Below are 26976 nucleotides of genomic sequence, written 5' to 3' on the forward strand. Positions count from 1 at the left end.
CTCAGTTGCATTGCTTGCACCTGAGCTCCCCTGGGTTGGCCCTGCCTTCCCACCAGGTGCTCAATCACTGCTTCAAGCCATGACTTAGCATTTCTGCTACAGGATGTGAGCCTTCCTTCTTAAAAAATGTTCAGATCTTTCTGCTGGTACATTGCTCATCTACTGTATCCCAGGAAAATTTAGATGAATGTAAATCACAGCCCTCTAACCTATAGTGATTTGTATTGTTCAACGTGTGTTAAGTATGTATATGTGTGTGTGTAGTCAGAATTGGTAATTACTACCTTATCAGGCTTTCTGCAGGTGGTATTTAATAGATGTTTTCCTTTGGCTTAGGTGATGGATATTTGCAATCTTGGAGCAGGATCTGCTTTCTCTCCTGCTGCTGCTGCATAGTTCCCAGGGGAAACAAACACTGCACTAAGACAGGCCGGGTCCTGCAGCCAGAGTGGGGAGATGCCATGCTGCTCCTGTGAGAGATGATTTTCTTACACTATGGCATAATGGGAAAAGAATGTACTAACAACACCCAGGTTGCCAACAAACCTGAATAAATTTGATTCAGACACTAAGGAAACCATATCCATACACACAAATTTACAAGCGCAAACCCTCCGAATAGCATTAGTTCTCTACATTAGTTCTGCAAGGACTTCAGGAAACTCAAAGAGGAGGCCAACATCACAGCCTGTTCCAGCTTAGAAAGCAGCTGCCTTCAGTGCAATGCTGTGCCCTGCATTTGATGCTGCAGAGATAACAGCATCTCCCACCACACACAGCCCTTCTGCCAACTGAGCTTAGAAAATTAAGGCAGCAGCGCAGGAGAACGTGTAACATCCATCCCAGCCTAAGAGTCGGTGCAACGCTGTGGGAAAAGGAAGGGTACAGTAAAGTTCCCACAAATCAGACAGACGTTACTAAGTTGTTGCTCAAACCTGTTTCCCTTGGGCTGTGATAGGAGTTGAGCAAACTTGCTAGGTCTGCAAGGAGCCATGTAGGCGTAGCAGTGCTTCAGCAGGGTAGTGCTGAAAGCCACGTTTTTTAAGATCCGTGACGGTGGCCTTTCTCTGTTATTGGCTAAGTGACGCGGGCTGTGCCCCGGCTCCCCACCCCTCCAATGTGGCACCTCGGGCAGACAGATGTACCATTTCCCACTTGTGCCGGCTTTGAGCCATGCCAACAGCGCAGCGGCCCCGGGATCCCCTCGTTCCGTTCCGTCAGAGCCGGGAGGGAACGAGGTCGCTGCTCCGCACGCTCGGCGCGGCCACCAGGAGGTCACAATACATCCGAGAAGCAAAATGAGCGCATTTCCTTTCGGTCCCCGGTGCCCTCAGCACAAAACCATCTGGGAAGCTGATGGGGGAGCCGGCGGGGAGCTTAGGGAGCAAACTGCGGCTTGCGGGAGGACGGCGCGGCTCCTAGGGCTGGCGGGGCTGCCCTGAACGAGGGGAGGAGGAAAAAAAAAAAAAAAAAAAAAGACAGAAAGAGAAAGAAAACCGGACAGGCTGGGCGGGTCCCCTTGCACCGCAGCGCACCTCAGCGAGCAGAGAGCGGCCGCGGGACACGGCGGGGGCTGCCCAGCACGGCCCGGCGCGTTGCGGTAAGTGTGCGGGGCTCGCGGCAGCGGGCCCGGCGCTGGGAGCCGGGGGGGAAAGCGAAGGAAACGGGGCTGCCCCGCACAGGAAGGGCGTTTTGCCTGTGTTCGTTTGGGGAGAAAAGCTGCTGAAAGAGGAGTGGCGGCTGCTAGTGGGATTTCTCCCCATGTCCCTCCGCGGGGTGAGTCGCTTGCTGAAAGCGGGCTTGGTGCTCGCCCTGCGGGCATCGGGAAGGATCACGGCCCCCTTATGCCGTGGTGGTCTCTGGAGTGATCAGCGGGTGCAAGATGCAGCACTGCACTTTGTGGTTGGTGTTACATGGCTTGAGAGCGGCTTATCGCATTGCAAAACTTTTCTGCCTTTCTTCTGAGATACCATTTCCCTCTCTATTGAGCACGGAGAGATGGAGCAATGTTTTATCTGAGCTGCTGCTCCTGTGCGCAGGGATCTCTTCTGAAGATGGTCGGTTGGTATTTGTAGCTCAGATGGGAGCAGCTCAGGACTGGGGTACTGGAGGTCCTGGGCCATAAAACTGGCTCAAAGAGCCACGTCTTTTGTAAGCCTGTACATCTTCAGCTTGCTGTGAAGGGAGCAATCTGCCACAGGATGAGGGGTAATGCCTTTTAGTTGCACTAGGGGCAGTTCAGGTTGGATATTATGAACATTTTCTTCTCAGAGAGCAGTGAGGCACTGGCACAGGCTGCCCAGGGAGTCACCATCCCTGAAGTTCTCGAAAAACATGGAGATGTGGCACTGATGGACATGGTTAGTGGGTGCAGTGGGGGTGGGTCAGTAGTCGAATTAGATGATCTTTGAGGTCTTTTCCAAAATTGATATTTCTATAATTGCTATTGAAGAAGTTCTCTTAGGAGGTGCCATATTAAAATCCTTCAGAAAAGTAGGGCATGTTGCTATCAGAGTCTGTTATGTGGGCAAGCAAGATGAGCACCAGCATTGTCTCTAAGAGAACATTGCTATTAATGTGGTTTTAACGAGTGCTATAGGCCTAAACCGTACCCAGTGCATCTTCTTTGGGCACAGCTATTTGGTGTGAGCTGTCAAGCAAGGATAGGGCAGGGAGTGCTGGGACAGGAGCACAAAAGCATGGCTGCTTTTGTGCTCCTGTCAAAAGGAGCACATGGCTGCTTTTGTGAGGCTTTGAGTTTGCTTTGGTGGGGATAATAATGTTCTTTTGCAGCTCTGACTGAAGCTACTCAGTTTAACTTCGTAGACATCTAGTTTTAAAACCAACTGCCCCCAGTTTTCCTTAATATATTATTTGAAAGGGTCCTTGGGGAAAAGCAGAGAAAGAAAATTAGGCATGGAAACTGGAAAGCCTTGTTTTTTGCACAATAGTTGCTTCATACTGCTCCCATGGGAGAAAAGTACTCATTAAGTGTGATTGCCACAGAAGTAGAGAGCCAATGTCAGTAGTAGTGAAGCCCCCAAGGACTCAGCTCCCTGGTGATGGATGACTCTCTGTTTGCTGCATGACTGGGGTGTGCACATATCAGTGTTTGGTGTTTGCACCAGCAGCGTGCACAAGGGAAGCTGTGTACCTGTGCCCGCCCAGGGAGCCATCCTTGTTTATGCAGAGCTCAACAGCAACCCCTCCCTGCCTAACTGTCTTCCTCTTTTTGTTGCTTGGAGTATTACAATATATGAAGAAAAAACTTTGTTTTTTCCCCTTCCGTATAAGTCAGACTGAAGAAGTCTGGTCAGAAGCAGAGCAGTGTGCTCTTCCTGAGTGATTGCTTCAGGCCAAGTGACAGCCAGTAACTCTGAACTCTGTGTCACGCTCCCATTTCATGCTGTTGGTTCTCTCCATGACAATTAGGGCTCCTGTGTGCCACTGCAGCCTCTGAGGTATGCTTGTGCTTGCAACCCTCCTTACGTGGCAATGAGTAACAGAGAGAGGAAATCTGACCCATGGAAACTGATGTTCAGCGTGCTGATCTAATTCATTTCTGAGTTTGTTTTTTATGCAAAAATGGTATGGTTTTCATAGGGACAATTTTAGTCGGGTTTCTGCAATTGGCTCCTTGTTGAGCGTTGGTTCAGTATCTTGGGGTTTGCTTGCAAAAAAGTTCATTCAAATAGAGTGATATAAGGAAACATGCTTACTGAGTTATATTGTGGTGTACTTTTCTTTCCTTGGTAGTTAAATCAGTTCCCTGAGTGCAGTGAGTATATCATCAAAAAGGGAGGTTTAGTTTTCAAGCTTTATTGCTCCCTCCTTACACAACTGCATCCTCTCTTAAACAAGACTTCTCATGTCAAAATTCAAGCTAAATTCAGCCCGTCAATGAGGTGAACATTCAGAAAGTGTTGTTCTGGGAAGCACTGATAAAGTCTATGAACTCCATAAGGAGCCTGTCCTGTGCTGACCTATCCTGCAGTCCTTGCTCCGCAGAATTGCAATTACAAACCATAGCAATAGTGCAATGGAGAAAGGAGCTGGAAAAAATGCTTAGATCCCCTGTAAAGTAGGTTGTTGGGTGGGCCAGCTCCTTCTCTTCCAAGTGCTGTTATAATCCACTTAAGCTGAGAAAAAGCAGCTTTGCTGCCAGAATGTGTACTTTCCATCCTGACACATAATTGCTGGGTGGTGGAGAGAGGTAGAGGCTGGCTGTGGCTGTAGGCAGGGAGGGAGCCTGGCCAGGAGTGCTGTGTGCCCAGCCACGGAATCCAGGTTTAGCAGGGATGCTCAGCTGTGTAAGCAAAGCCTTCTGCCCATTCACCCCTCAGCATGAGGAAGAAGAAAGGAGGCAGGTAGCCAAGATCTGAGTAGGCTGAGGGATGGAGAGCCAGCCCAGGGGTGCAGTTGTGGTAGGGTTCTTTTTTTAGCTTGTTTTGGTTTCCACATGTGTGGGTCATACAAGGCTGGCTGAGCTACTCTTGAACATGAGCCTTAGAGCTGGGCTCTTCTGGCCCCTTAGCATCATTTCCCTGCTTTTCTTCCTGTCCAGCAGCACTGCGCTCCTCAGCTTTTTCCCTCCAAGCAGAATTTCTTGCTGTACCCAGATGCCTTTGAGCCACCACAGGACCAGGCTCTGCAGGCCCTGAGGGCTAACAAACACCCACTGCAATAGTACAGTGTCGATCAAGCCCTTCTGGGGTTAGAGTGCCTGGCTCCTGGCTCAGCAGCCTCGGTAGTGTTATGCTGCAGAGGCACAGGAAGTCAGGGCTGAGCCTGTTTGTCCAATTTGGCTTCACAGTTGAAGATGGAAATGGAGAAGTGAGAATGCAGATGATCTGCTCAGAGCAGGTACGTGGGAGGAGCGAGAGCTGATCAACCCTGACCCAAGAACTGCCAACGTGAAGCGATTCAGGACAGCAAGGGGTGCATCAGCTCAACACTAAGTCCTCCAAGGACCCAGCTCCAAAGCTCAGCCCACCGAAGGGCTGCTGCTTTCATCAGGCTGTGGATCAGAGGTTTGAAGTGGCTGTGATGGCAGCTAGGCAGGAGGGAGGTGCTGCCTGTTCCCCAGCTGCCTGCGCACAGCTGGGTGACCTCTGCTTGTTGCGCCAATCGACCGCTTCTGCTCGAGGACTTCACTTTGTTTCCTGTTGCATCTAAAATTTCATAGATTCTCTCTCCTCCCAAAATGTGGTAGTTTATCTTGTGGCTCTGTGCTTCATGTCTTCCTGCACGCTCTCAGACTGTTTCCTGCCTTTTCTCCTTCATTTTCTGTTTCTCACATTAGCTCTCTGAACCCAGCTCCCCTAGCAAGTATTTCTACCTCGCATGCTGCTTAAAGCAGCTGGATGACTTTTCTGAGACAGACCAATCCAGACAGAGCCGTCTCAGCCCTTACACAGCTGCTAATTCAACCCTAATCCATTTTAAAGGGGAGAGCTGGTCGGTGAGGATGGAGTCGGAGGAGGGAGGTCTTTGCCTGCCCATGTGTCTGCAGTGCTGACAGACCCATGGTGCTGTTCTCACCCATTCTCATGGAAGAAGAGGAGTTTTAACTCTTCCCTGATCACTTCAAAGCTGATTATTTCAGATCTTGAGCTTCTGTGATCATTTTACTGGGTAAGGAGGGGGGAGTTAATCACTATTTTAATCAATCCCTAATTTAGTTAACTGCATTATGTACCCATCTTGTGTCTGAACTTCCTCATTCATTCTCTTTGTGTTTTGCAGACTTCCTGGCTGTGCTTCAGCTGTGACTGACTGAACAGAGTCTTCTCTGCATTGTGGTGATCATAGTAATGTGAAGTTTAATGAGCACCTTCAAAATCCTGTAGCAGGTAAGTGCTGTAGGGGTCATTCTTCTTTCCAGCATTCACATAATTTGGTAGAGTCTCTTGATGGGCTCTTGCTAGGAGATCTTGCAGGATAAATGCTGTAAGGGAAGTGGTGTGGTTCATCATTTAGTAACCTATGTGTTGTTCCCAGCAGTAAGGGTCAGACAAAAACTACCTGTTGTAGCAGTAGAAGGTTTCATTGGTAAATGGCTTCAGCTTGGAAGTTCAGTGTTAAGAGGCTCACACCTGTGGCATTCAGTGTAGAATTCCTCTAATCTGGCTGCTTGGTACCATAGGTGTCTAGTCAGAGGGGAAGGCAGGTGGGAGCTAATGGGTACAAGCTTTGCTGACAGCTGCTACTGCTATGCAAGAGAACCTGACAAAGGTACTTTACAGGGAGAACTGCAGATCTCCTCCTCTTACGAAAAGCTGAGGGGAAAGGCCTGGAAATGCCTCCTGATGGTCAGGGGTGAGAGACATCAGAGGCAGCTGGACTGAAGTGAAACAGCAGCTTTTACAAGGCAGCAATGCATGGTTTTACTGGTCCAGATTATGTTGGTATGAAAATTCCTGAGAAACCTGCAGAAAGCAGAAGTGCCCAGTGAAACCCATAAGTCTGGGTTTCACACATTGTGAGTGTGACTTGAGATAGAGTGCTGCGAAGGGAGGGAACAGAGCTGGTGACAGAGGCAGCCACCAGAGCAGCAGTCCTGGCTGCCGCGATGTCCTTCAGCAGCTCTGAGTACCTGTTACTCCACGTACTCCATGTGATTTAATTATTTTTCTTATTTATTCTGGAGCTGTGTCTGCGTTGGGTGGTGTTCGTTCCCTTTTTCCCATCTCAGTTCAGACAGCTGCTCTGCTCTAGCAAAGCTCAGCTCACAGTGTTCCCTGGCTAGCTTCTTCAACCAGCCTGGATCAAAGCTGTGAGAGCTGGCCCATTGCCACTGCCTGTGTGTAAATGAGTTTTTTTTCTCTTTTTCTTTTCCCTCCACCACCTTTCATTATTATTCCTCTTCCTAAGGCAGGTTTTTCTGGCTGATCCAGCATGTTATTTATATCAGTGATATGTGCTCCAGGGCAGAGATGCATTTTCAGCGTTTACATGGCGTTTATCTGATGCACCCCACTGCCATGCATGTGGCTTGGAAAAACTAAGCATGGCGTTGGCAAGGATGAGGGCCACTGAGGCCAACTGTTGCAGAATTTAAGCCCTGTTAGGCACAGTCTCTGATTCATATGGTTACTTTGCCTTGCAAAAGAAAATGTACCGCTCCTTCGTTTTCAAAACCAGGGGGAAGGGTGGGAAAGTGACATATTAGTTCTAAGGAGTCAGTTGAGCCACCTGTGTGACTATTGGCTGCATCTTTCTCTGGGTTCACCAAAGGGATGGCGGGTGCCATCAACTGAAAATTCACAGTCTGCTGCCAAAAACAAATGAAAGCAATGAAACTCAACTTCAGAGCGCCTGGCTTTCAGTTCTTCTGAATTGCAGAGAATTTGGTGGTGCTCAGAGAGCACCTGATGGAGAATGGGAGCAAAAGGTTCCCACACAGTCTTCAGGAAGAGAAGTAACTCCCTAAGACAAGATAGCATCTATATGTGCCAGAACCCATGCAGGCCTTACACCTTTCTTTGGGGAAAGAACACATGGTGATAAGGAGAAATTCCTACAGATAGAGGTAGTTAAGCCCTGGTCTAGACTGTCTTGTGATGCAGAGATGAAGATTTGCTGGAAGCTTTTCAGAGCAAAGCAGACTTGCCAAAAGCCATCCACACAGCATAGGCGCTGAGTGTAGGCAGGAGAGACTGTATTGCTTTTTCAGAACTTTTATCTCTATTTTGCTATCCCTAAGCTCTTGGAGAATGTTGATAAATACTAGAGGTGGAGCTAAGGAGGTGCTCTCAAGCATAAACTGAGACACTTAATCTGCATGATACAGGTATATGTTCGTATTTATGTCTGGATCCAAAATGCTTAGCTCCTAAATCATTTACCCCTAAATGTTCAGGTACCTGACTGCCACTGGTTTCAGATGAGAGTTAAATTTCTAAATGTCTCCGGAGATTTAGCAACAAAATACCTCAGGACTGGTGAAAATGTGAGAGAGAGCACTTGGATGTTCTGCAGTACAGCCACTTCTAAGCTGCAGATGGCAAGCCACTGGTGGTAACTGGAGAAGACATTTATCTTCTCCCAGGCTAGGAGGGGCAAGAATTGAGATAGGTCTCTGTATTTTGGGTAGCTGGAATCAATCAGCCGATCCTCCCTTCGTGTGACACACCATGACATAAGTTGCTTGGCAATTCAGGTAACTTTAGGACATAGAGCTCTGCTGCAGTCCTACCTAGACAGCTAGCTCTGTTCAAATTAAGAATCAAGGCCACAGTCCTTTGCAGCCAAAGACAAAAGCCAATATGAAGGTGCTAGGCTGATGTCCATCCTAGCTCCCTGTTGAGCCATAGCTGCTTGATGCTGTTGGAACGAGCACAGGCTATGATCTCAGGTTCTGAAGGAGTTATGACAGAAAACATCAACTGAAAAGGACATATCTGCATTGTACGTCATCCCCGGCACGTGTTCTTAGCTCAGCCCTGTGTTTGCTGTTAGTCCTAGACACTTTCAGACTCCCATGCAGAGCTGGAAGCTCTTTGCTCCAAAGCTGAGCTCTGCTGCAGCAGAGGGGATTTTTGTGCCCATGATAAGAGGCCCCACAGCTGTGACTCACAGTTCCCATTACGTTATAACTCAGCCTTTAAGTGTGCAGAGAGCCTGCCCCTTGGCTTTCAAACAAAGTCTTTCTTTGTTGTGCTTATGTTATAAAGGAAGCAAGCGTTTGTGTTCACCCCACACATCCCAAATGAAAACCACGTGGCTTCATGGCGCTCACATGTGTGTTTGGTACTTTTGCTACAGCACTGCATGTTGCATCACTCTTATCCCATTAAATATTTCCAGAGTTTTTCTTCTCAGCAGTCATTTTACAAACTGTTCAGGAAAGGGAAAAGCTGAAAGGTCTTTTGTTGGTGAGTAGAGGGGGCTGAGCAAAGAGCACGTGAAAATTATTACATACAGTTGCATGTAGCAATAGTCTAGTCTCTGAGTCACTCCCTTGGGTGAAAATGGCTCTGAGCTAGTGGCCACCAAAAGGATGAGCTTCGTGGAAACACTGTACAGAGGTGGGATGATTTGTTTTCTTATGGGGTTTATTTTTCTCTTCTGTGTTTTATTAATTCAAACTGTTTTTGAAAGGCAGGGGTAGCCAGCAGTACTCTGCAGCCAACATATTTGCGTGTGTATGTGTTTCTTGGCAGTTTTTAGGTTTATGACTAGCAAGCCAAGAATGGGCTTACTGATTCCCTGAGTATTTGTGTTGTTTCTCCTGCTCATTTCTAGAGCCACTGTGTAATGAAGTTAGAGGGCCTGATTCTTCCTGCAGACGCTGGCATGAAATGCAGACTGCTTCTGGTTTGATGGGGGAGTTATCCTAGGGAAAGCAGAGGAAGCAGTTGTGAGAGTAGAGAGTTTCCTAGTGAGAACAGAGGAAGCCATGCAGTAAACGTGCTCTTTACTGCTCTCGTCTCCTTCCACACTCCACCCATCCCTGCAGAGGCTTTCATGGTCTGGTGTTTCTACTTTATTTAAGGACGTGTATTGTATTTTGTCAAAAAGCTGGGATTTCAGGCAGTCGAATAAAGCATTGTTTTTTATTTCTGTGGTGACATACTTGCTACAATAGCCAGCTTTAAAATATTGCCCCTACCCAACTGTTTGAATACAAACAGCTGTAACTAGTTATCAAAACAATAGTCCAGTATCACACAGACCACCAATCTCATCTAGTGTTTCAGAGCCCTATTTCAGCAGATACTTGGGCCTGTAGATCTCCTGATGTAACTGTTACTTTGTCACTGAGTCAAGACTGAGATGGAGTGGGAGGTCTCAGGTCAAGCGAATTCCCAGCCTACAATGACCATTTCTTTTTGCTGTCTTTGGTTCAGCCTCTCAATGTGAAAGTGTCTGGCAATTCAAGGCATATGCTTTCTACTAACTGTAATATACAAATGCTCAATGTTACATGGCTGAAATGGGGCCTCATAGTGTCATGTGTAAAACAATCATTCTGCTAGTCACATCTGAGCTGTGCCAGTATCCACGTGCGCGCTTCTTAGTTGTGCTGGAATGGTGTATTCCTGCTGGGAAACCAGCTTTCTAGTAATGTTTCCTCCAACTCTTTGCATACTGAAGCATCCATATTGATGAATGTTTAATATGCAGTTAAATCAGGTATGTAGGGATGCAGGCAATATGCTTACCATAGGATAAGAAGAGTCAGAGTAGCTAGCTGCTGCCTGATTTAATGATGCTGCTTACGTTTTCTTCACCTTCTTGGGAATTAACTGGGGAGAAAAAAGGGTAGGTTTAAATAAATATCTTGGCAATTGATCCCTTTTTGTGTTCACACCAGCTTTCTGTGAGGTGACTGTCCCCTATGAACCAATGAGCCATGGCTGCCCATGCATGCAAAGTCGTGTGACCAAGAGGGTGACAGCCAGAGCAGGCTGCACTGTGAGCACGATGGAGGCCATACAGCACGTGTGCAGTGACATTGCTCCTTACATTGTGGTTGACATTATCAGGCTTTTGGTAGAGCAGTGGGGGGGTTATTGTCATTTGTGTGTCCATATGTGCTGATGAAAGGTTGTGCAAGGGAATGACCTGGCTCCCATAACAGTTGGTTTGAGGGGGGAGGAAGCTGGTGAGGTTGGTAAGCCACGTTTTTTTTCATGTCTTAGTGCGTGTCTTTTCTCCTCCTAAAAGCACAAAAGTTTAGTCTACGCCAATTGTTCTCTCAATTAACAGACAAAATTAATTCAGCTTAAAGCCAAGCTTTTCCTGGCCGGGATCCTACCACAACAGCTCAGTGTGTGGGTGGGAGCCACATACACACTTCCTACCCTTCCCCTCACGCATCTCTCACAGCAAGCAGCGTGTTGCAATTTGTGAAAACCTTTCCTGGCTATAGCAGGGGGAGCTGAAGCAGTGCACAGGCAGCCCTCGTACTGCTTGCTGGTGAGAGCTGAGCTGACCTGCAGAGTCAAAGAGCAAAAGGACACTGAGGAAGGGTGCTGAGAAACATACTCCTCATGCTATTAGTTTTATCTCCTGATCTCCGTGGGCATTCCCTCCTGTGTCCAGCCTTACGGAGAAGCAGTGAGTGCTATGAGGGCATGAGATGGCTGTGTGTTTACTTAGCAGCTATTGCAGCTGTCCTTGAAAGTGGCTGCTAGCTTCTGGTGGTAGAACTGGGACCAGAATCATGTGCTTTCTGTGCATATAGCTATGACATGGTGCTGCCAAAATGCTGACTTAGAAATACCCAGATAAAACCCCACTGACAGATGAAACTGAAAATCTAGCAAGTCCTCTTTAGGTTTTGGAAAAGAGTACTAGAAGGCAAATAAACGTGTATATGCCATAAAGGGAACTTTTTGTACTATCCAGGTTTTAGGGGCAGGGGAATAAGGGCCGTGGGGATATTATGGCAACATCTCAGAAATGCATCTGTGTGCAGAGAAAGCTGAAGGAGGAGGGGAGAGCCTCTAAATATCTTAAGTGCTACTGCAAGAAGAAAAGAAATGGTCTATTTTACTTTTACTCACAGTTTTCACTGCAAAGTTAGAGATTCAAACTGCAGTAAGGAGGAGTTAATGAGACATGAGGAAAAGCTTCCTGATGGCAAAGATAATGAATGGCTGGAAGACGTTCGAGAGACTCCTCAGCCTCCCTAGGGCAAGTTGGACACTCCTCTGCTTGGAGTGGTACTGGTAAAGTCACTGCTTGCTTGGAGCTTTGTGGGTCCTTCCTGCGCAGCCCATAATGTAACTACTGGTCCTGAGGCCAGTACAGGCCACGCAGTAGTGTCTGCCTCCAGAGCAATGTCAGTGCCGCTCATGTGCTTATCCATTCCAAATCTCCCCATCTTTGGGAAGGGAGGGCTCCCTATTCCTATACACAGGATGCGCATCAGCATTTCCTTGGAAATAGCTGATCTGGTGACCTCACAGGAAAATATTGCTTCCGAATGTCCACAGCAGACCTGTTGGGCAGGATGTCCGACTGGGGCTGTGCAACTGGCACCACAGCAGGCCTGGGACAGGATGTTCATGGATGTTGAAAAGGCTGATGTTCTCAATCAAGCAACAAAACAATGGTCATTGGACAAGTGGCCTTGTCCAACTGCTGTCCTGTGTCCTCGCAGCTAGCCTGGTGTGGAGCTTCCTAAACACGTTTGGGAAGGCAGTCACGTTGTCATATGCATCTTGTGCAGTCCTGAGCAGGCCAGCTGGCTAGGTCTGCTTTTAGACACGGTTATAGTCTCACCATCCAGGCCTCTGCACCTCATGCATTGGTGTATTCAGTCCTTTCCACAAGTTGCTTTAGTAGAGAGGCAAAGACAAAACCTGTCCCCACCAGTCCACACTCAACCAGCTGTGACAGTAACTCATTTCATGAATGTTCTGCATGTTGCTCATAAACTTAATCTATAGAGGGTGAAACAACGCAAGCTGGTGCTGCTCAAACTCTGTATTGCTTTTTGTGGCTGCTGTTTTTTTCTGGCCGAGCTGCATGTGTTGCAGGTGACTGCATGCTCAAGAGAAGGGAAGGCAGGAGCATTTGCAAGTGCTCCATCTAGAGTTCAGCAGCACTGACTGCTGTCAAAGCAATGCGTAGAAGCTCATATTGGAGCAGAAAGTGCAATATCTCCACTGCTGTGTACACATCTGGGGACATTTTCTCATTGTAGCAGTGGGGTCTGCGCAGGCAGAAGCCAGCTGAAGATTCCTGTCTGAGCCCCTAGGCTCTTGCAGTCTATGCCAGGACCCACCCGCACTTGAAAACTAGACATGATTACATGTGCTAATACCAATGCAGCCAGGTAGGAAACGTAGACTGGTGCAATTAGCCCTTGGTCACCTTCAGGCTTGTTTCAATATGTGGGCTTCTGTGTGTTTGCCTCAGCTGCAGGGCCCCTCCAACCTCCCCCAGGGTCCGCTGCCTTGCCAGTTGCACTTGGCTGACTCCAGTGGACCTGAAAACTTTTGTTCCATGATACAATGCTTGGGCATGATTCCTCCCAGGAGCAACTCCGCTGGCAGTGTCCATCCCATCAGGTAACCTTCAGGCCCCAACAAATGCAGTGCTGGCATAGGAGACCTCACTTGATTCTGGTCTGAAATTCTTCACCAGAATGGTACTCGGCTTCTGCTCATTCCAGAAAATGCTTCTTCAGAAAAAATGTTCTCAAGAACGAGGCAGGTTTGACTGAAGTCCTGTCAATACCAATTCCTCAATTCCTCCGAAAGCTCAGGTCAAAGCTGAAGAGCACCATGTTGACCTGAAAGCAGCCAGATGATGAGTGCGCCAGCCTCAAGGGCTGGGAAAGAGACCAAAATTTAAATTACTGTCACCCCTCCTGAATTTGGAGGAGGGCTTTTGGGAGAAGTTTGTCATCAGACTATAAGAGTATAGATGTGTGCTCTGTTGTTAAATCTGCACAAATAAAATCACATCCTGAATTATTATTTTTGTTGTTCTTCTTAGCACAAAACAGGCAAAATTTGAACAACAGATTCTCAGCAGCTAATGGCAAAGACCACTCTAATACCTTTACCATTGTATTGCCCTCTCTAGCAGTACCTTTGCTTTTTCCCATGAGTATCTATTCAGCACATGTCTATCCTTGAAGCTTTATCTGTAAGCTGGAAGAAAAGCTGCCCACACTATCTGTCCTGAGTCAGCAAAGGTCTTTTGATTGCTCTGTAAATATAAATAGGGAAATGGTAGAAAAACAGCAGTGTCAGTGGTGTGAGGTTGACTAATTAAAGTATATTTTTCCAAGTTTTTGTCAGGAACAATAACACTGACATGCATCTCTACAATTCCCATTTCTCTTTCAATTTATATGCTTCTTACAGTTCAGAGCTTGAAGTCCTCAAGTAAGAAGTCCTTGAAGTAAAAGGAAACTTAATTTCTCTCTGCTGCTGCCAAGATATACCTGCAGAGGCAGCAATGTTTGCAAACTAAAGAGCATAGTGCATCACAAAGGGCTTTCAGCAAACTTAATTCTGGAATATTTTTTATACTAAAGATGTTTCTTTTTGTCTTGACTAGGTCTTCAGAAATGCAGCACAAGCATTTTCAGGCCAAAAGGCTATTTGTTTTCTGTTGCAGCAGGGGGGGAAATGGGGGGCTCCCAGAAGCCCAGCAATGAGGGAACATGGCTGGGCAGGCCTGAAGCCCCCGGGTTTGGGATTTGTGTCTTCCCAGCACAAAAGTCCAAGTGCAGGTTGGTAGCTGCTCTGGCTATTCCTCTCCCTGGTCAAAACATGCAGCAGAATCCTTTGTAGACCTCCACGACCTTGTAAAAAATTATATTTGTTTCCCTGAAAACCCTGGTTTCAAAAACTTGGCACCTTACAAAGAAAAAAGCTCCCAACCAGCTGTAGTTACTATCACTTCTTCAAATCCCTGCTTTTCTTGCTGCCTACCAAAGTGAAACACAATGTGGAGCCACTTATTCACTGTCTTTTGTGTCAGCCAAATTGCAGGAAGTGATTGAGTATGTCATAAATGATGTCTCAGTGTATTTCAGTGCATTACTGAACCACGTTCAGTAGCTTGACTTGGATTTTTCTAATTTAAGAATTAAAGCTTCAGCTTGCTCCTATCTGGTTTATTGCTCAACACCAGCCAGAGCATGTTTTGCTTCCCGTGATTCAAAATTTAAGGGGAAAATAACTACAAGGGAAAATATAGCAGTATGAGAAGCTTTTGGGGAAAGAAAGGAACCATTAATGAAAGGGGAATGCTCTCCATGTCTGCAGAGAAGATGGCAATGTTGCCTTTTTCTTTCCCTCTCATGCATCCCTGTATCATTCAGGACCTTTTGAGGGGCTGGTTATGGTGCTGTAGCAAAGAAGCTGCTTCAGGCTTGGAAGGATGAGGTGTGACTTGCCTAGGGGCTGAGCAGGGAGAGCCACAGGTGCTCCTGGGGAAGACTTTGAACATACAACCTGCTGTTGGATGCTGTTGATGGTTGTTTTTAATGGCAACAGAGCTATCAGCAGCTTTTATCATCCTGAGTCCTCACTCCCCATCTGGAGCAGGGACAGTACCTGCCCCCTCACTTCTCAAGCCTGTTCAGAAATGTCATTAACCTTAGCATCCACCGAGCACCAGTCACTGAAGCAGTGAGTGCCACAGAAAGGCCCAGGGGAAAAAGAATCACTCTGGTATTGGAGGTGGGTTTGGAGGGACCTTTGGAGCCCTGGGACTATGGCAAGAGGGAGTGCAGAAGGTTGCAAGAGGTAAGCCTGTCGCAGTGTATGGACAGTGACTGTGTGTTGAATGGAAAAAAAAATGGTGTGGACAGAAAACTGGACAAGGTCGAAGACTGCTTTGAGAACTTGCCTTCTCAAAACCTCATGAATACTTTTTTTTTTCATGCATGAAATGTCGCTAAAGTTGATGTGTAGATGACACAATGGTGTTTCTCTTTGTTAGTCTCCAGCCTGGAAACATCTGTACTCCCTCCCTCTTCCCCACACAAAACTGTCTCAGCCAGAGCAGGCATAAATATTTTTATCAGGCTTAACTTGCTTGGACTGAAGTTAAAAGCAAGTGAAGAGAGCAGCTTTTGTTATGGTGAAGGCTGGACCGCCCTAGCAAGCAGTGCTACTGGTTTCACCTGTGTAATTTAGTCTTCCCATGTTAGCCAGAAAAGCTGTCTCTGATGAGATGTGGGAATGCTCTGCCTGTGCCACCCTTGGAGCTGTCAAGGGCGGGTTCCACTGACCTTGGCCACTGGGCATCATTAACCTTCAGCCCGAACTGGATTTCGTGTTAGCCTTCATTTTCTGGTGTAAATTGCTAAAGCAGTAAAACGGCAGTTTTGATCAGAGCTTCCCTGGTGTTATGGCTGAAAACAGATGTCTCTTGCAAATTCATGCTAACCTGAAGATATTCTCACCTCTAGTTTTCATCCTGATTTGCCTCCAGATATTGATGCCTGTGCAGCTTACTGGGGAATGTAGTGTACATGCTTCCTATTCTAGTCCTGCAAAATCAGCAGAGATATCCTAGACTTCTCAGTGCAATCCAAAATGAATTCTGCAGCACTGGGCGGCAGAATTGCTGGCCTGGCTCCATCTGCTGTGGAGCAGGTAGCCTCTGGAAGCAGTGTGGCCATGTGCAACTGAGCATGGGAGAGTTTTGAAGAGTACAAGAACATGAAAAGGAAGCTGGCTTCTTTCAGTCTTACCCACTTGAGAAGTATTACAGTAACATAAAACATCTAAACAGAGATGGAGGTCTAGCAAGGCAAAGGAGCAATGTTGTCCTGATCAAGACTGCTGCAAAGGCCCCTGGCCTCTGGCCATGTTATTTTTATGCTTGGAAAGCTCACATAGCCTGCAAGAGCATAGGACTAAGGAAAGGAACTCACCAGGGCTTCCTGCCCTGCCCTGGCAAACTGATAAAGCTTTCTGCAATGCAGAGTGAGCCCAGTTTATTTTTAAAATGTGGCCAGTCTTGGAGCTCACAGAATAACTGGAAGATCCACCTTTGGGCATCAATTCAGCTTTAATTCATTGCCTGATGATTTAAAGAGTTAGTGTAAATGTAAAAGGGACAAGAAAGGCCAGCAAACCATCTTCAATGCAACGTCTGTGTAAGGGTGTGCATCTATGTATGTATTAGGGATCTAAAAAAAGGACTGTTAGTAAATGTTACACTGGGAGGGGCACTTCACGTTTTCCTGAACACCGTGTGAATTTTCTTTTTGCTTGGAATACTACTCAATCCTGTTCCTTTCCCTTGTTATTCCAGTCCCAGCCCTCTTATAAGCAAAGGTAATCACATGCCGAAGGATACAGTTCCTATGCATAGTGAGTGCTCACAGTAAGGGAGCTTAGGTTCCTGCCACTCAAACCTGAAGTTTGTTATGCACTAATGATAACAAAACCCACTGGAATAGATCTGAGTTTGTTACATGCTCTGTGAAGACAAGAAATGAGACTGTCAGAGATGTTCTCCTCCTTGCCCAAGTTCTTGGCCAGCAGGATTAATAGTGATTAATAGTAAACACCAAAAGTAAACAACCTGATGCTTTTAAAACCACTGGGTTAAAGGAAATCCTTTCCAGTTTAAAAATGTTTTCCCAGAAACCATAGTCATGAGGCATTTTGGGGGCTGGGAGGATTTGCCACTGGCTGATCCTGACTCTGTATGTAGTACCTGCTTAGAAGCACAAAGCTATGCTGGCATGTTCCCACCCAGGTGCACACAGCCAGCACTGGCAGTGAAGATTGCTCTGACTCAAGCTGACTGTGTGGGTCCCCAGATGTGATTCACGTGGAAGGTAGCCAGAATAGCCTGTCTATGCCATTGCCACATCTGCCTTACTTCAACTCTAGCCTTATGGTGAGGGCAAGTAGTAATCATCTTTTTTATGTCTGGGGAAGTCCTGCCACAATACTCCAGCAGATCTGCAGTGGATTGACAGTAGCAAGTGCCTTCATGGTTGTGTTCTTCAAAGCTGATGTAATGAGGAGGATCCTTTCATTCTCACCATCCACAGATGAAGTTTGATAAAGTCTCTTTGAGAAGCTTAGTTTCTAACTTGTAGAAACAGGAATGGGCTTAGGAACTAAAGCACTTCTTATAGAGTTAGGAAGGATGCTGCATCTTTTATTCAAGTGAGGATTTTAAATTTTTTCTTCCTGATAGAATGTACTCTGAATCGTTGGTCACTCTGCCTTTTTTCTCTTTCAGTGAAGGAACTGCCATGCCTGTGGGAATCTTCCGAGTGTGCCTAGTGGTGATTACGGCTATTGTCAACCACCCACTCCTCTTCCCTAAAGAGAATGGCACTGTCCCCGAGAACACAGAAGAAATCATCCAGAAGATGAAGGAGCGGGAGGAGATCCTTCGGCTGGAGAAGTTGCGCTTGGAGCAGGAAATCGCAGGCCAGGAAGCTGCACAGAAGGCTCTGGAAAAGGCAGCAAAAGTAGTGGAGGATGTCAAAGAGGAAAAAGTCCAATGGGATATGTGGACTGCTCTTTCCATGGTCATCTTCCTATTGATCGAGCTCTGGAGGCAGGATTTCCAGGAGGGGAATTGGCAGGACACAGGAGCAGACGAGGATGACATGGCTGTCCTGGGGAAAGCATTTAAAGGGGTGGCCTTCCCTGACAAGGCCATCTTGGCCAGCTTCTACGAGAAGCGCATCCTGGGTACCACTGGAGACATGGCCAGGATGCGGGAGATGGTGGAAGGCTTTGCAGATGACCTGCTGGAGGCCTTGAGGAGTGTTTGTAACCGGGATGCTGACATGGAAGTGGAGGACTGCATGGGTGTGGGGAGCATGTATGAGAATTGGAGAGTGCGTAAACCTTTTGTCTGTGATCTGATAGTGCCTTTTGCACCCCCAGAGCCATATTGTTTCCGATCCCAGATATGGTGCTCTGGCGACTCTTTTCCACCAGATGAACAAGGTTACGGCACTATCAAGGTATGCAGGGCAGATGAGGATGAGACAGGTTGCATCTGTGACAAAACGAAACTAGGAGAAGATATGCTGTGCCTCCTCCATAGCCAAGGCAATACTACCAGACTCAGCAGTGAAATGGAAGACCTCCTGTGCTTCAAAAATACTCAGTATCTCGATGCTGACCAAGTCATGAAGTGGTTCCAGATTGCAGTCACCAAGGCTTGGAACAAAATTTCCCACAAGTATGAATTTGACCTGTCTTTTAGCCTCTTGGACTCCCCAGGAGCCCTGAAGATAAAATTTAGATCAGGGAAATCAATCGCGTTCAACCTCACCCCTGTGGTGCAATATGAGAACTCTGACGTTTACTTCATCTCTCATTTCCCTCGGAACTGCCTGGCAGCAGACCTCCCCTCCAGCACTCACTGGTTTCTCACCTTTGCAGTGTATGAGAGGAGGTTCATCCAGATGATCTCCAAAATGCTGCCTGCCAATGCCTGCCACGTCAGCTGCCTTCAGATCCTCTCCTTCCTCCATGGGAAGCAGTGCAGCCTCACAGGTCCAAGTGGGCTCACCAACTACCACCTGAAGACAGTGTTGCTGCATCTGCTGCAGACGCGTCCAAGTCAGGACTGGGCCCCAGAGAAGTTGGAGGCCCGTCTACAGGACATGCTGAAATTCCTGGAGAAGTGTTTGCATGAGAAGAAGCTCTACCACTTCTTCATTGGCAATGGGAAGGTACCAGCAGAGCTGGGCTTCCCCATCATATTCCAGAGGGCTGAGCCTCTCAACCTTTTCCGTCCGTTTGTTCTACACAGGGATGTTTACAGAAAGACAATTGACACATTCCATGAGATGCTCAGGAACACATCTGCACTGATAAATGAGTACATGGTGCACATTCCCCATGTACACACCAATGGGATCCAAAAGGAATCTGTTTAACCAAAGCCAGCAGGAAAACACTTGTTCCTCTAAGCACAAACTCAGAGTGCAGCTTTCCGAAGCCTTACGGAGATAACTGACTTTGCCAGTGCAGCTTGTTGTCTGCAGCTGAACCGTGTCTGTGTCATGGTTTCTGCAGTAAGGAAGAAGGGATGGGGAGAAAATAGGGAGAAACTGGAAGAGATGGTATAAAAGTAAGTTTCTGCTCCACAGTTGGGCTGGCAGAGTTTTACGCAGCTAAGAATATATTTTTCTATTGTGCCTCAATCATGCTACAGTGGTGATGAGCAATGAACGTGACTAATTTATTCAGGTGCCTTCAAAGTGGTGGTGGTCTGCTTGCAGACAGGACAGCAGAAGCTCTGAGACCCATGGGAGGTGCAACATGAGCCCTCAACTGGGAAGGAGAGTCACTACTGAGGTCATGCACAATTCTAGACTGGATGGAGATCTTTAAATCCAGCACAGCTCTTTAACTGAAAGAGAACTGTGGGTTTAAAGAGTACATTTTGATAGGACTTGCAGCACTAATTTAAACAGTCCTGTCCATCAAAAACACTCCTGTTCTCCGAACATTTTTTTTCCCTGGGAAGAATGTAACAGAGCAGTCAGCAGGATCAGTGTCTTGAGACCATTTCATATGCGTTTTCCATTTTCTTCATAGTAACACAACAAGAGGATTTTATTCTTGGCCATTTTCCATGGATGAATGGTCAGGAACCTTTTTTACGTAATATAAGAGAGAAACGCGGTTATTGGGTTCTGGCTTTTTGGTTTATTTGTTTGCTTTCCTTATCTCCAGGCAGCAAGTCTGAGAACCAGCAAAGAGAAATGATTGCTGCAGGGTTTGCTTTTATTAAAGAGGAAACTCCTCTAAATTATTCTGTAATAAGCCCAATCTCAGGAGTCTGATACCAGGAGAAAACTGTCAGCCTCTAAATGAGAGAGTGTAGCTCTCCCAGCATGGTTTTAGTGAGGCCAAGGCAGCAAGATGGCTCTGAGTTAGGAGGAGGGTCACAGGAGGTGCACATGCAGCAAAGCATGGCAGTGCTGTCTCTGCAGCTCTTATGGTGTGTCATCCCTTCTGCTGCTGGTACCCGAGTAAAAGCTACCAGTTTGACTCATTATCAGGTCTCCTCAATCCTTCTTAAGGCTGCTGCTTTGATGACGTTTACTCTTGGGAATCACAGCTAGCTAGCTATCGATTTTTGTATCTTCTCCTCCTTTTTCCTTGTACAAACTATTTCACCACATCCTTCAAGTCTGCTTATGTCTGTCCCCCCACCACTGAGGGACATTTTCTACACCAAGGCAAAGAAAGCTGCAACTTCCATTTCCACAGCTGGTTCATAAGAAAGCACTGGTGCGGACAGGGATTTCTTGGCTCAAATTGCTGTTTTCCTTGGTTTTTATCATCACAGCTATGGGATGCTCAAGTAATATTTGAGTAGAGAATGGAGTAGGAAGCAAAAGGGGAGAGAAGATGCTGGTTGCTACTGCCAGTAGGAAAGTCTCAGATTGTCAGTGCCTGGGAGACTGCCAGAGCTGGCAGAGCAACAGGACAGGACTAATTGCTAACGCTGAGTGCTGTAAGCCACTGGCTTTCATCAACTAAGTAAGCCTTCACTAGTGGGAAAGAAAGCAGGACCAATTGCAGGGGACGTGGCAAACAGGTAGTGACAGGCAGAGGTGTGTGGCCAGGGGAGTGGGTGGGGGGGGTGAACACTGGAGCCTTGAGGCTCCTTTAGAAGCCACAGAAGTTGTTTGCAAACCCAAGCAATTTGCTGCTGCTGCCTGCTAGGCTAACCAAGCAGTGCCAGTTACAGATCCAGCTGTGTATGGGCTGCCTGCAGGGAGGTCGTGCTCAAGTAGTTGTGGTCTGAGTTGCTTCTAAAATTGTTCCTAGCCGAGTGAGAGAGAAATGAATATTTCTATGTCATTTCCTGTCAGGCATCTAAATTTAGCCTATCCAAAGAACAGAAACAAATTTGTGACCCAGGTCTCTGAGGAAATGACATGCAGGGTTGAAAAATAACTTTTATATAAGGTTGAGCAGGGGAAGGTTGAGTAGAAAAGGCCATTTAACAGGATAATCAAACTTCTGTCTTAAAATGGAGGAACAAAGCTGTGTAACACCAGCCCTACAGGCATGTAAACGGGCCTGAACTTGCCTTTCCACACCTCAGAGCACTGCTGCTTAGACTCAGAGGGAACCTAAACTGATAAGTGCACTGAATCTTTTGTTCTTCATTTTCTGCATGTGTGTGCGTGTTTGCCTTTAAACGCAAACTCACCCTGAAGTGTTCCTATGGGGTTTGCTTGAACCCAGGCTGGAGCTGAACCAAGGTATTTATGGATTTGACTCCCCTGGAAGCAAATTGCCGGGCACAATTTGCCTATGCGTATGCAATATGCACGTTTTCCCTGAGCATCTTTTACAAGATTTGGTCTGTGCATCCTACAAGGAAACCCACTCATACCTACCCAGCTTATTAATAACACAGCTTATTAATAAGCTGTGCTACAGTAAGCCTCAGGGCAGAGGTCTTTGCCAGCCGTATATCAATATATATACTAGAGTTAGATACTTGTTCTACCTGGGGTGATGTGGGCAAACAATATTTCTCTTGAGTAGACCTTTGCTGTGCCATGTTGTGAAGAACATAATTTCCTGGACTGCCTCATTTCTCCTGTGTTAAATCTTTTGCACACCAGGTACAAGGCCTTTCAGTATAAGGCCAAACTCAGATTTCATTAAAGAGGTTTATAAGACAGTTCAGCTCCACCAGCTGCCAGCCAGTACAAGTGTCCTAAGATCTTTTAGTGCTACTCACATTTAGTTCTGCCTTGACTGACATCTTGCTGTGCATCCATAGGAAGCAGCTTTTAAGGGAGAGGGGGAGGGGAGGTTTTGTGATTTAAAGTAACTTTCTTTTAAAATGAAACAGTGTACAACACAAGTAATGAATGCACATAACTGGTAATACCCTGATCTCCATGAGAGATCCTAAGGAAGAGTATACTGCCTGTCCCAGACCTCTTTCTTGTGTCTCAGTGCTGTTCTTGCTATTTGCTAACCAGACAAATTATGCAACTGAACTCCTACTGCCTTCTTCTGGTTTCCAACCACACCCTCTGCCTTCAACGTGTGGTTTTAATACTTTATTATAGGTTCTGTCAAAGCAATGGAATTAGCGGTGGCTTGATAACAACCACTGATCTACAACATAGCCTCAGGAGCCATTCACCTTTAGGAAATGTCTTGGTCTAAGTTATTGCTGCTGTTCAGGAGGCAGATGTCTTCTAAGGGGAGCTGTTAGTTCACTATTACGTGCCAATCACAGAATATGACTTTCTCTCTTTCTCTCTGGTTTGCTCTGAATCCACGTCTTACAGGGCTATAAAGATGGATTTCAGCAAAGGAATCCAAAATTTATTCGTCATTCAAGCAGAAGAATTTGGTGTTTGTTCACCATATGTTTTTAATGCAAAGCCTTTGCAATGTTTTCTCAGCGGTGAAGAAATGAGAATTTACTCACTTTTAACAGCTTAGCTGCTGGTCACTGAGTTCTTCTCATAGGATCCTATGTGATAAATTGTTTTATTTATTACCTGTCCCTTTTTTAGGATTTTTTTTCTGGGGCATAGTTCAGAAGTAAAATTGTAGTATGAATAGCCATCTTAGCAATGCAGATGAGATGGGTAATAATATCATAACTCTCCACCTAAATTCTTCCATGATTCATGATGCTGTATTCAAACCGCTGCTTTTATAGCAGGACACTGTTGAGTTTGTATAGATCTTCTCTTGCAGCTTTATTTATAATAAAGAAGTCTTGTACAAAATCTAAAGAAGCGTGGTCTGTTTTATTTCTAGTTTCCCAAGACGTGTTTTGGAGATCGTAGAAGGAGGGAGTTGGGATTGCCTGGTGCGATCCTCACACAGTAAGCCCAGTAGCAAGGCTGCCTGTGATGTTCTAACTGCCAATAGAAAATGTTCCGGAATAAAATGCAGCATGAATGGGAAGCCAATGATTTTGGCAGCAGATGCTGTCCTTATTGGCTGAACCAAAAACGTCGTGGATTTCCAGTTTAGCTAGAAGAATCCTCTTTATCTGCTTGTTTTGCAGGTTTCCACAGTCAACTTCCAGCAACCATCCACCACCACTTAGCTCATTTCCCTATTACTTCGAAAAGCTTACTCTGACAAGCTCAGCAACATTTTCTTCACTGTGCTGTTGATTCCCTGGAGCATTTTTCCCCTTATTTACTGCTTATGTGTTGCTATATAACAGAAAGAGTAACATCAATTTTAAACTTTTTTTTTTTCCAGAATGGCAAATAGCCCATATTTGGTCCATGTCACAGATGTTACTACAGTATGATCCGCAATGAAGTAGGCAAAGGCAGTGACAGCCATAGCCACTAGATATATTTTGCCTCCTCTTCTACTAGTAAAATAGAAGTAAAATTTCCTCTAGACTTTGATATGGATTCTTTCTTTCTTTCTTCAGAGATTCAAATTCTTTAGTTTTTCTTACTTTCAGACTTTATTTAAACTTTGATTCCAGTATGTGTTGGATTTCATCAGAAATCTAGCAGTCTGGAATTAAGCCATAATGTTAATGGACAGATTTCAGTCCAGAAATTTGCTTTCAACACATCTGCAGACAATATAGCTAGAGACGGACAAAATCTCCTGAGGTAACAACAGCCCTGGAGCTCAAGCCTTAAACATTTGGAGACATTTATGGCTAGAGATTTATCTAGTGCACTCAAACATGATTACATGTTAATGCTCAGTTGGTGCATGAAGTCACTGTCCCAGGACAGTCCTTCAACAAAGGAGACAGAGAAAATGACACAAAGCAATTAAGCATGCAGCAGTGGGAGGGGATCACTGGCATAGTTTTCAGGGCCACCACTCAGGACTTTCAGTGCGTACTGATGGGACTGAGTGAAGTTTAATCTCAGTTGAAGTAGGTGTGCTCATAAACCAAGCTTGAGTTGATCTGTCTCTCTCCCCCCTTCAACATTCAGTTTGTTCTGAAACTAATACTCCCAAAGGAAACATCACCAAAAAAGGCTGCTTTTTGACTTAGATTTAGAAAGCAGCACTCTTAATTCCCCTTACAGGCATCTATAATCTCAGCTTTTATTACCACTTTACAATAATCCCCAAGAAGAAAGATGAGTTTGTAGAGGTGCACTTTGACATTTTTACAGCACATTGAGACTAAGTAGTAGTCTCAATAGTATGGGGAAGTTACACAAAGAATCATCTCTCCTCCATTAGAAAAACTCCAACTAGTTCTTGGCTTCCGATGCTGTCAGGCCTATATTGGAGGGTGAGAACAAGATTAAAATAATAATAATCAGAGTGAACCTACTGCAAACAGGTTCCCTGCTAACTTAGTTTAGTAAATGATCAGACCTCAAAGACCTGAACATTTTTTTTCTTCAAAAATGTTCAATACTTATCTGCTTAAATGTTTTAGATAGCAGAAGCTGATTCAGTAATTATGGCAGAGGTCTTGGACCTTGAGAATTTCTCTTTTCCGGGGAGCATATAAATAACATTTGCCTCCTTTTCCCTTATTGTCCAATATAGCTCCTCTTTTGGTCACTAAAATTTTCCCACAAAGTTCTCTTGTATCACGTGAAGACTGCTTGTTTACATCTGAGCTGTAAACTCAGAAGGCACAGTAAACGCCTATCATTCTGTGCCAGGGCCTTCAGTCTGGTCCCATGAAGTTGCTGTGACACTGGGCATTAACTGCCCCTTCATCTCAAAAACTTCAAAACAGTATTTTAAGTGCTGGCAAGTTACAAATAGATCAAATACAAGAACATGACAATATCAGGTATAATGTCAGCTGCGACACACTTCATTTTAATGAACATTTTCAAACACAGTTCAGAGACAGTTACGACAATAAAAGCTAGGGGAATAACTGCCTTTAGTAAGGCACTGAATTTCTAAGTAACTGAATCTAACTGAAACTAGAGCTTATCCAAAGTGTAATGAGAAAAAATGATCAGCAATTTCTGTCTTGAAGGTGGATATGATAGCTTCACTAATCTGCTTTGAGGCAGAAGTGTAGGAGGTGCAGAGGTAAAATGTTTAAGCGCAGCCCTCAATGTTTAGGCATTTGAGAGCATGTAAAATGTCTGACTCTTGCAATGTTTTTAAAAATTCTACACAGGATAAAGACTAAAATCCTGATGAAGTTTTTGAGACTTGTAGGTGCACTGCAGGACAAGGGATTGATTTTAGATGCAAAAGCAATCTTCAAATCCACCAATAGGCCCCTAGTCATTTACAGCCTTGGGCGAGGAAAGCTAGCCACATGTAAGGAGTCAAAGTTAAATTTGTCTGTACTCTGCTCCCTTGCAGAAGTACCATAACACTTAAAACGTCATTGGATTTCCAATCTAACATTCAGGATAAAACACAGTACAATACAGGCCCAACAGGTACAGCTGGGCTGAACCGATCTCAGTAAACGGCATTGTTCACAGCCTGCCTCATCTGTCACTTCACCTCCCGAGGTGCATCAAGGGAGGAATTCATTGTATTGCTCCTACCTTTCAGTCTTGCTGTCTAGTCCTGTGCTGGGAAACAAGCTGCACACAGGAATTTCCCAAATCCACAGAGAGACGATACTGAACTTGCTAACAACTTCCATATCTCCTCCCTGTCAGCTTGCACCAGCCAGGGAAGGGAAGCCTTGGGACAGCTCTTGTACCTGTAAGCACAAGTGGTCCAAAGCAGCCTTATCTGGCCACCACTGCACAGGCACTCCCATGGGGCAGACGTATTCTGCACTATCAGCGCAATATTCCTGATGATTCAGTTCATCCTTGGGGCTATGGATGTGTTATTACATCATATCAGTGATACGAAGCTCCAGTAATGCAAAGCTCCTGTATGCAAAGATAATGAAAACTAAGGCGTGTCCACATGCACACCCCACGCTGACTTTCTCCTGCCAGAGCCACACCTGGAATAGCTTTGAAGGGAAAAGTTTTGATCCAGGGCATGGACACACCAGCACAACACAACCAAGATACAAAGCATACAATGAGGAACTGAGAGGCAGCAAGCCTGTGGTTTTGAAGGCATGGGATATACAACCAGTGCTATTTTCTTATAAGGAGAACTAGCTGATTAATCTCCCTGCTTTAGCAATTACGAGTGGACGACACAGAGTCTACTTTCAAACCTCAGCAGACATGGAGAAGGGCTGTGATGCACGTACAGGAAACAACAGTCACACTACAACTTGTGAATAGGCCCAGATTGTACTCCTGTTAAGAGCCTCCTGATGATGATGAAGTGACAGTAGGAAAGGCACAAAAGCATGTGGGAAATAGGGACCATACACAAAGGACTGTATTAAGCCATAATATCACACTGTTGGTTCTCATCAATTCCTCAGGTGGTCTGAAGTGGACAGCTTTTTTATTCTTTTTCCCCATCTGTCTTATGCCTTTGCTGGTGGGAGTCACCTAAATGATTTGCAGTTTACAGGAAACACTGTATCGTCTCTATTCAGCTTGAGGCTGTTCAGCGCCACTTTTCTGGGCTCCATTTTCCCAGGAGAGATGGGTTCTTCCTTCAGCTC

The 26976-nt window shown here is 45.8% G+C and overlaps 1 protein-coding gene across 3 annotated transcripts; it reads left to right on the forward strand.

Moving 5' to 3' along the window:
* ITPRIP (inositol 1,4,5-trisphosphate receptor interacting protein) lies at positions 1012-22443 on the forward strand. 3 transcript variants are annotated; one of them, XM_021399294.1, is made up of 4 exons: positions 4694-5030; positions 5448-5634; positions 5746-5852; positions 17686-22443. In XM_021399294.1, exon 4 carries the CDS (start codon positions 17699-17701, stop codon positions 19346-19348), a length of 1650 nt encoding a protein of 549 aa, XP_021254969.1. In that variant the 5' UTR covers positions 4694-5030; positions 5448-5634; positions 5746-5852; positions 17686-17698; the 3' UTR covers positions 19349-22443. The 3 variants fall into 3 exon arrangements, with proteins under 3 accessions (XP_021254967.1, XP_021254970.1, XP_021254969.1); XM_021399292.1 differs by lacking the exons at positions 4694-5030; positions 5448-5634 and adding an exon at positions 1012-1600; XM_021399295.1 differs by lacking the exons at positions 4694-5030; positions 5448-5634 and adding an exon at positions 1657-1776.

Source organism: Numida meleagris, chromosome 5, assembly GCF_002078875.1.
Source record: "Numida meleagris isolate 19003 breed g44 Domestic line chromosome 5, NumMel1.0, whole genome shotgun sequence".
Classification (NCBI taxonomy): Eukaryota; Metazoa; Chordata; class Aves; order Galliformes; family Numididae; genus Numida; species Numida meleagris.

Bases quoted from the DNA above. Each gene is read 5' to 3' on its own strand.
- ITPRIP (XM_021399292.1), top strand. From the start codon at position 17,699: ATGCCTGTGGGAATCTTCCGAGTGTGCCTAGTGGTGATTACGGCTATT.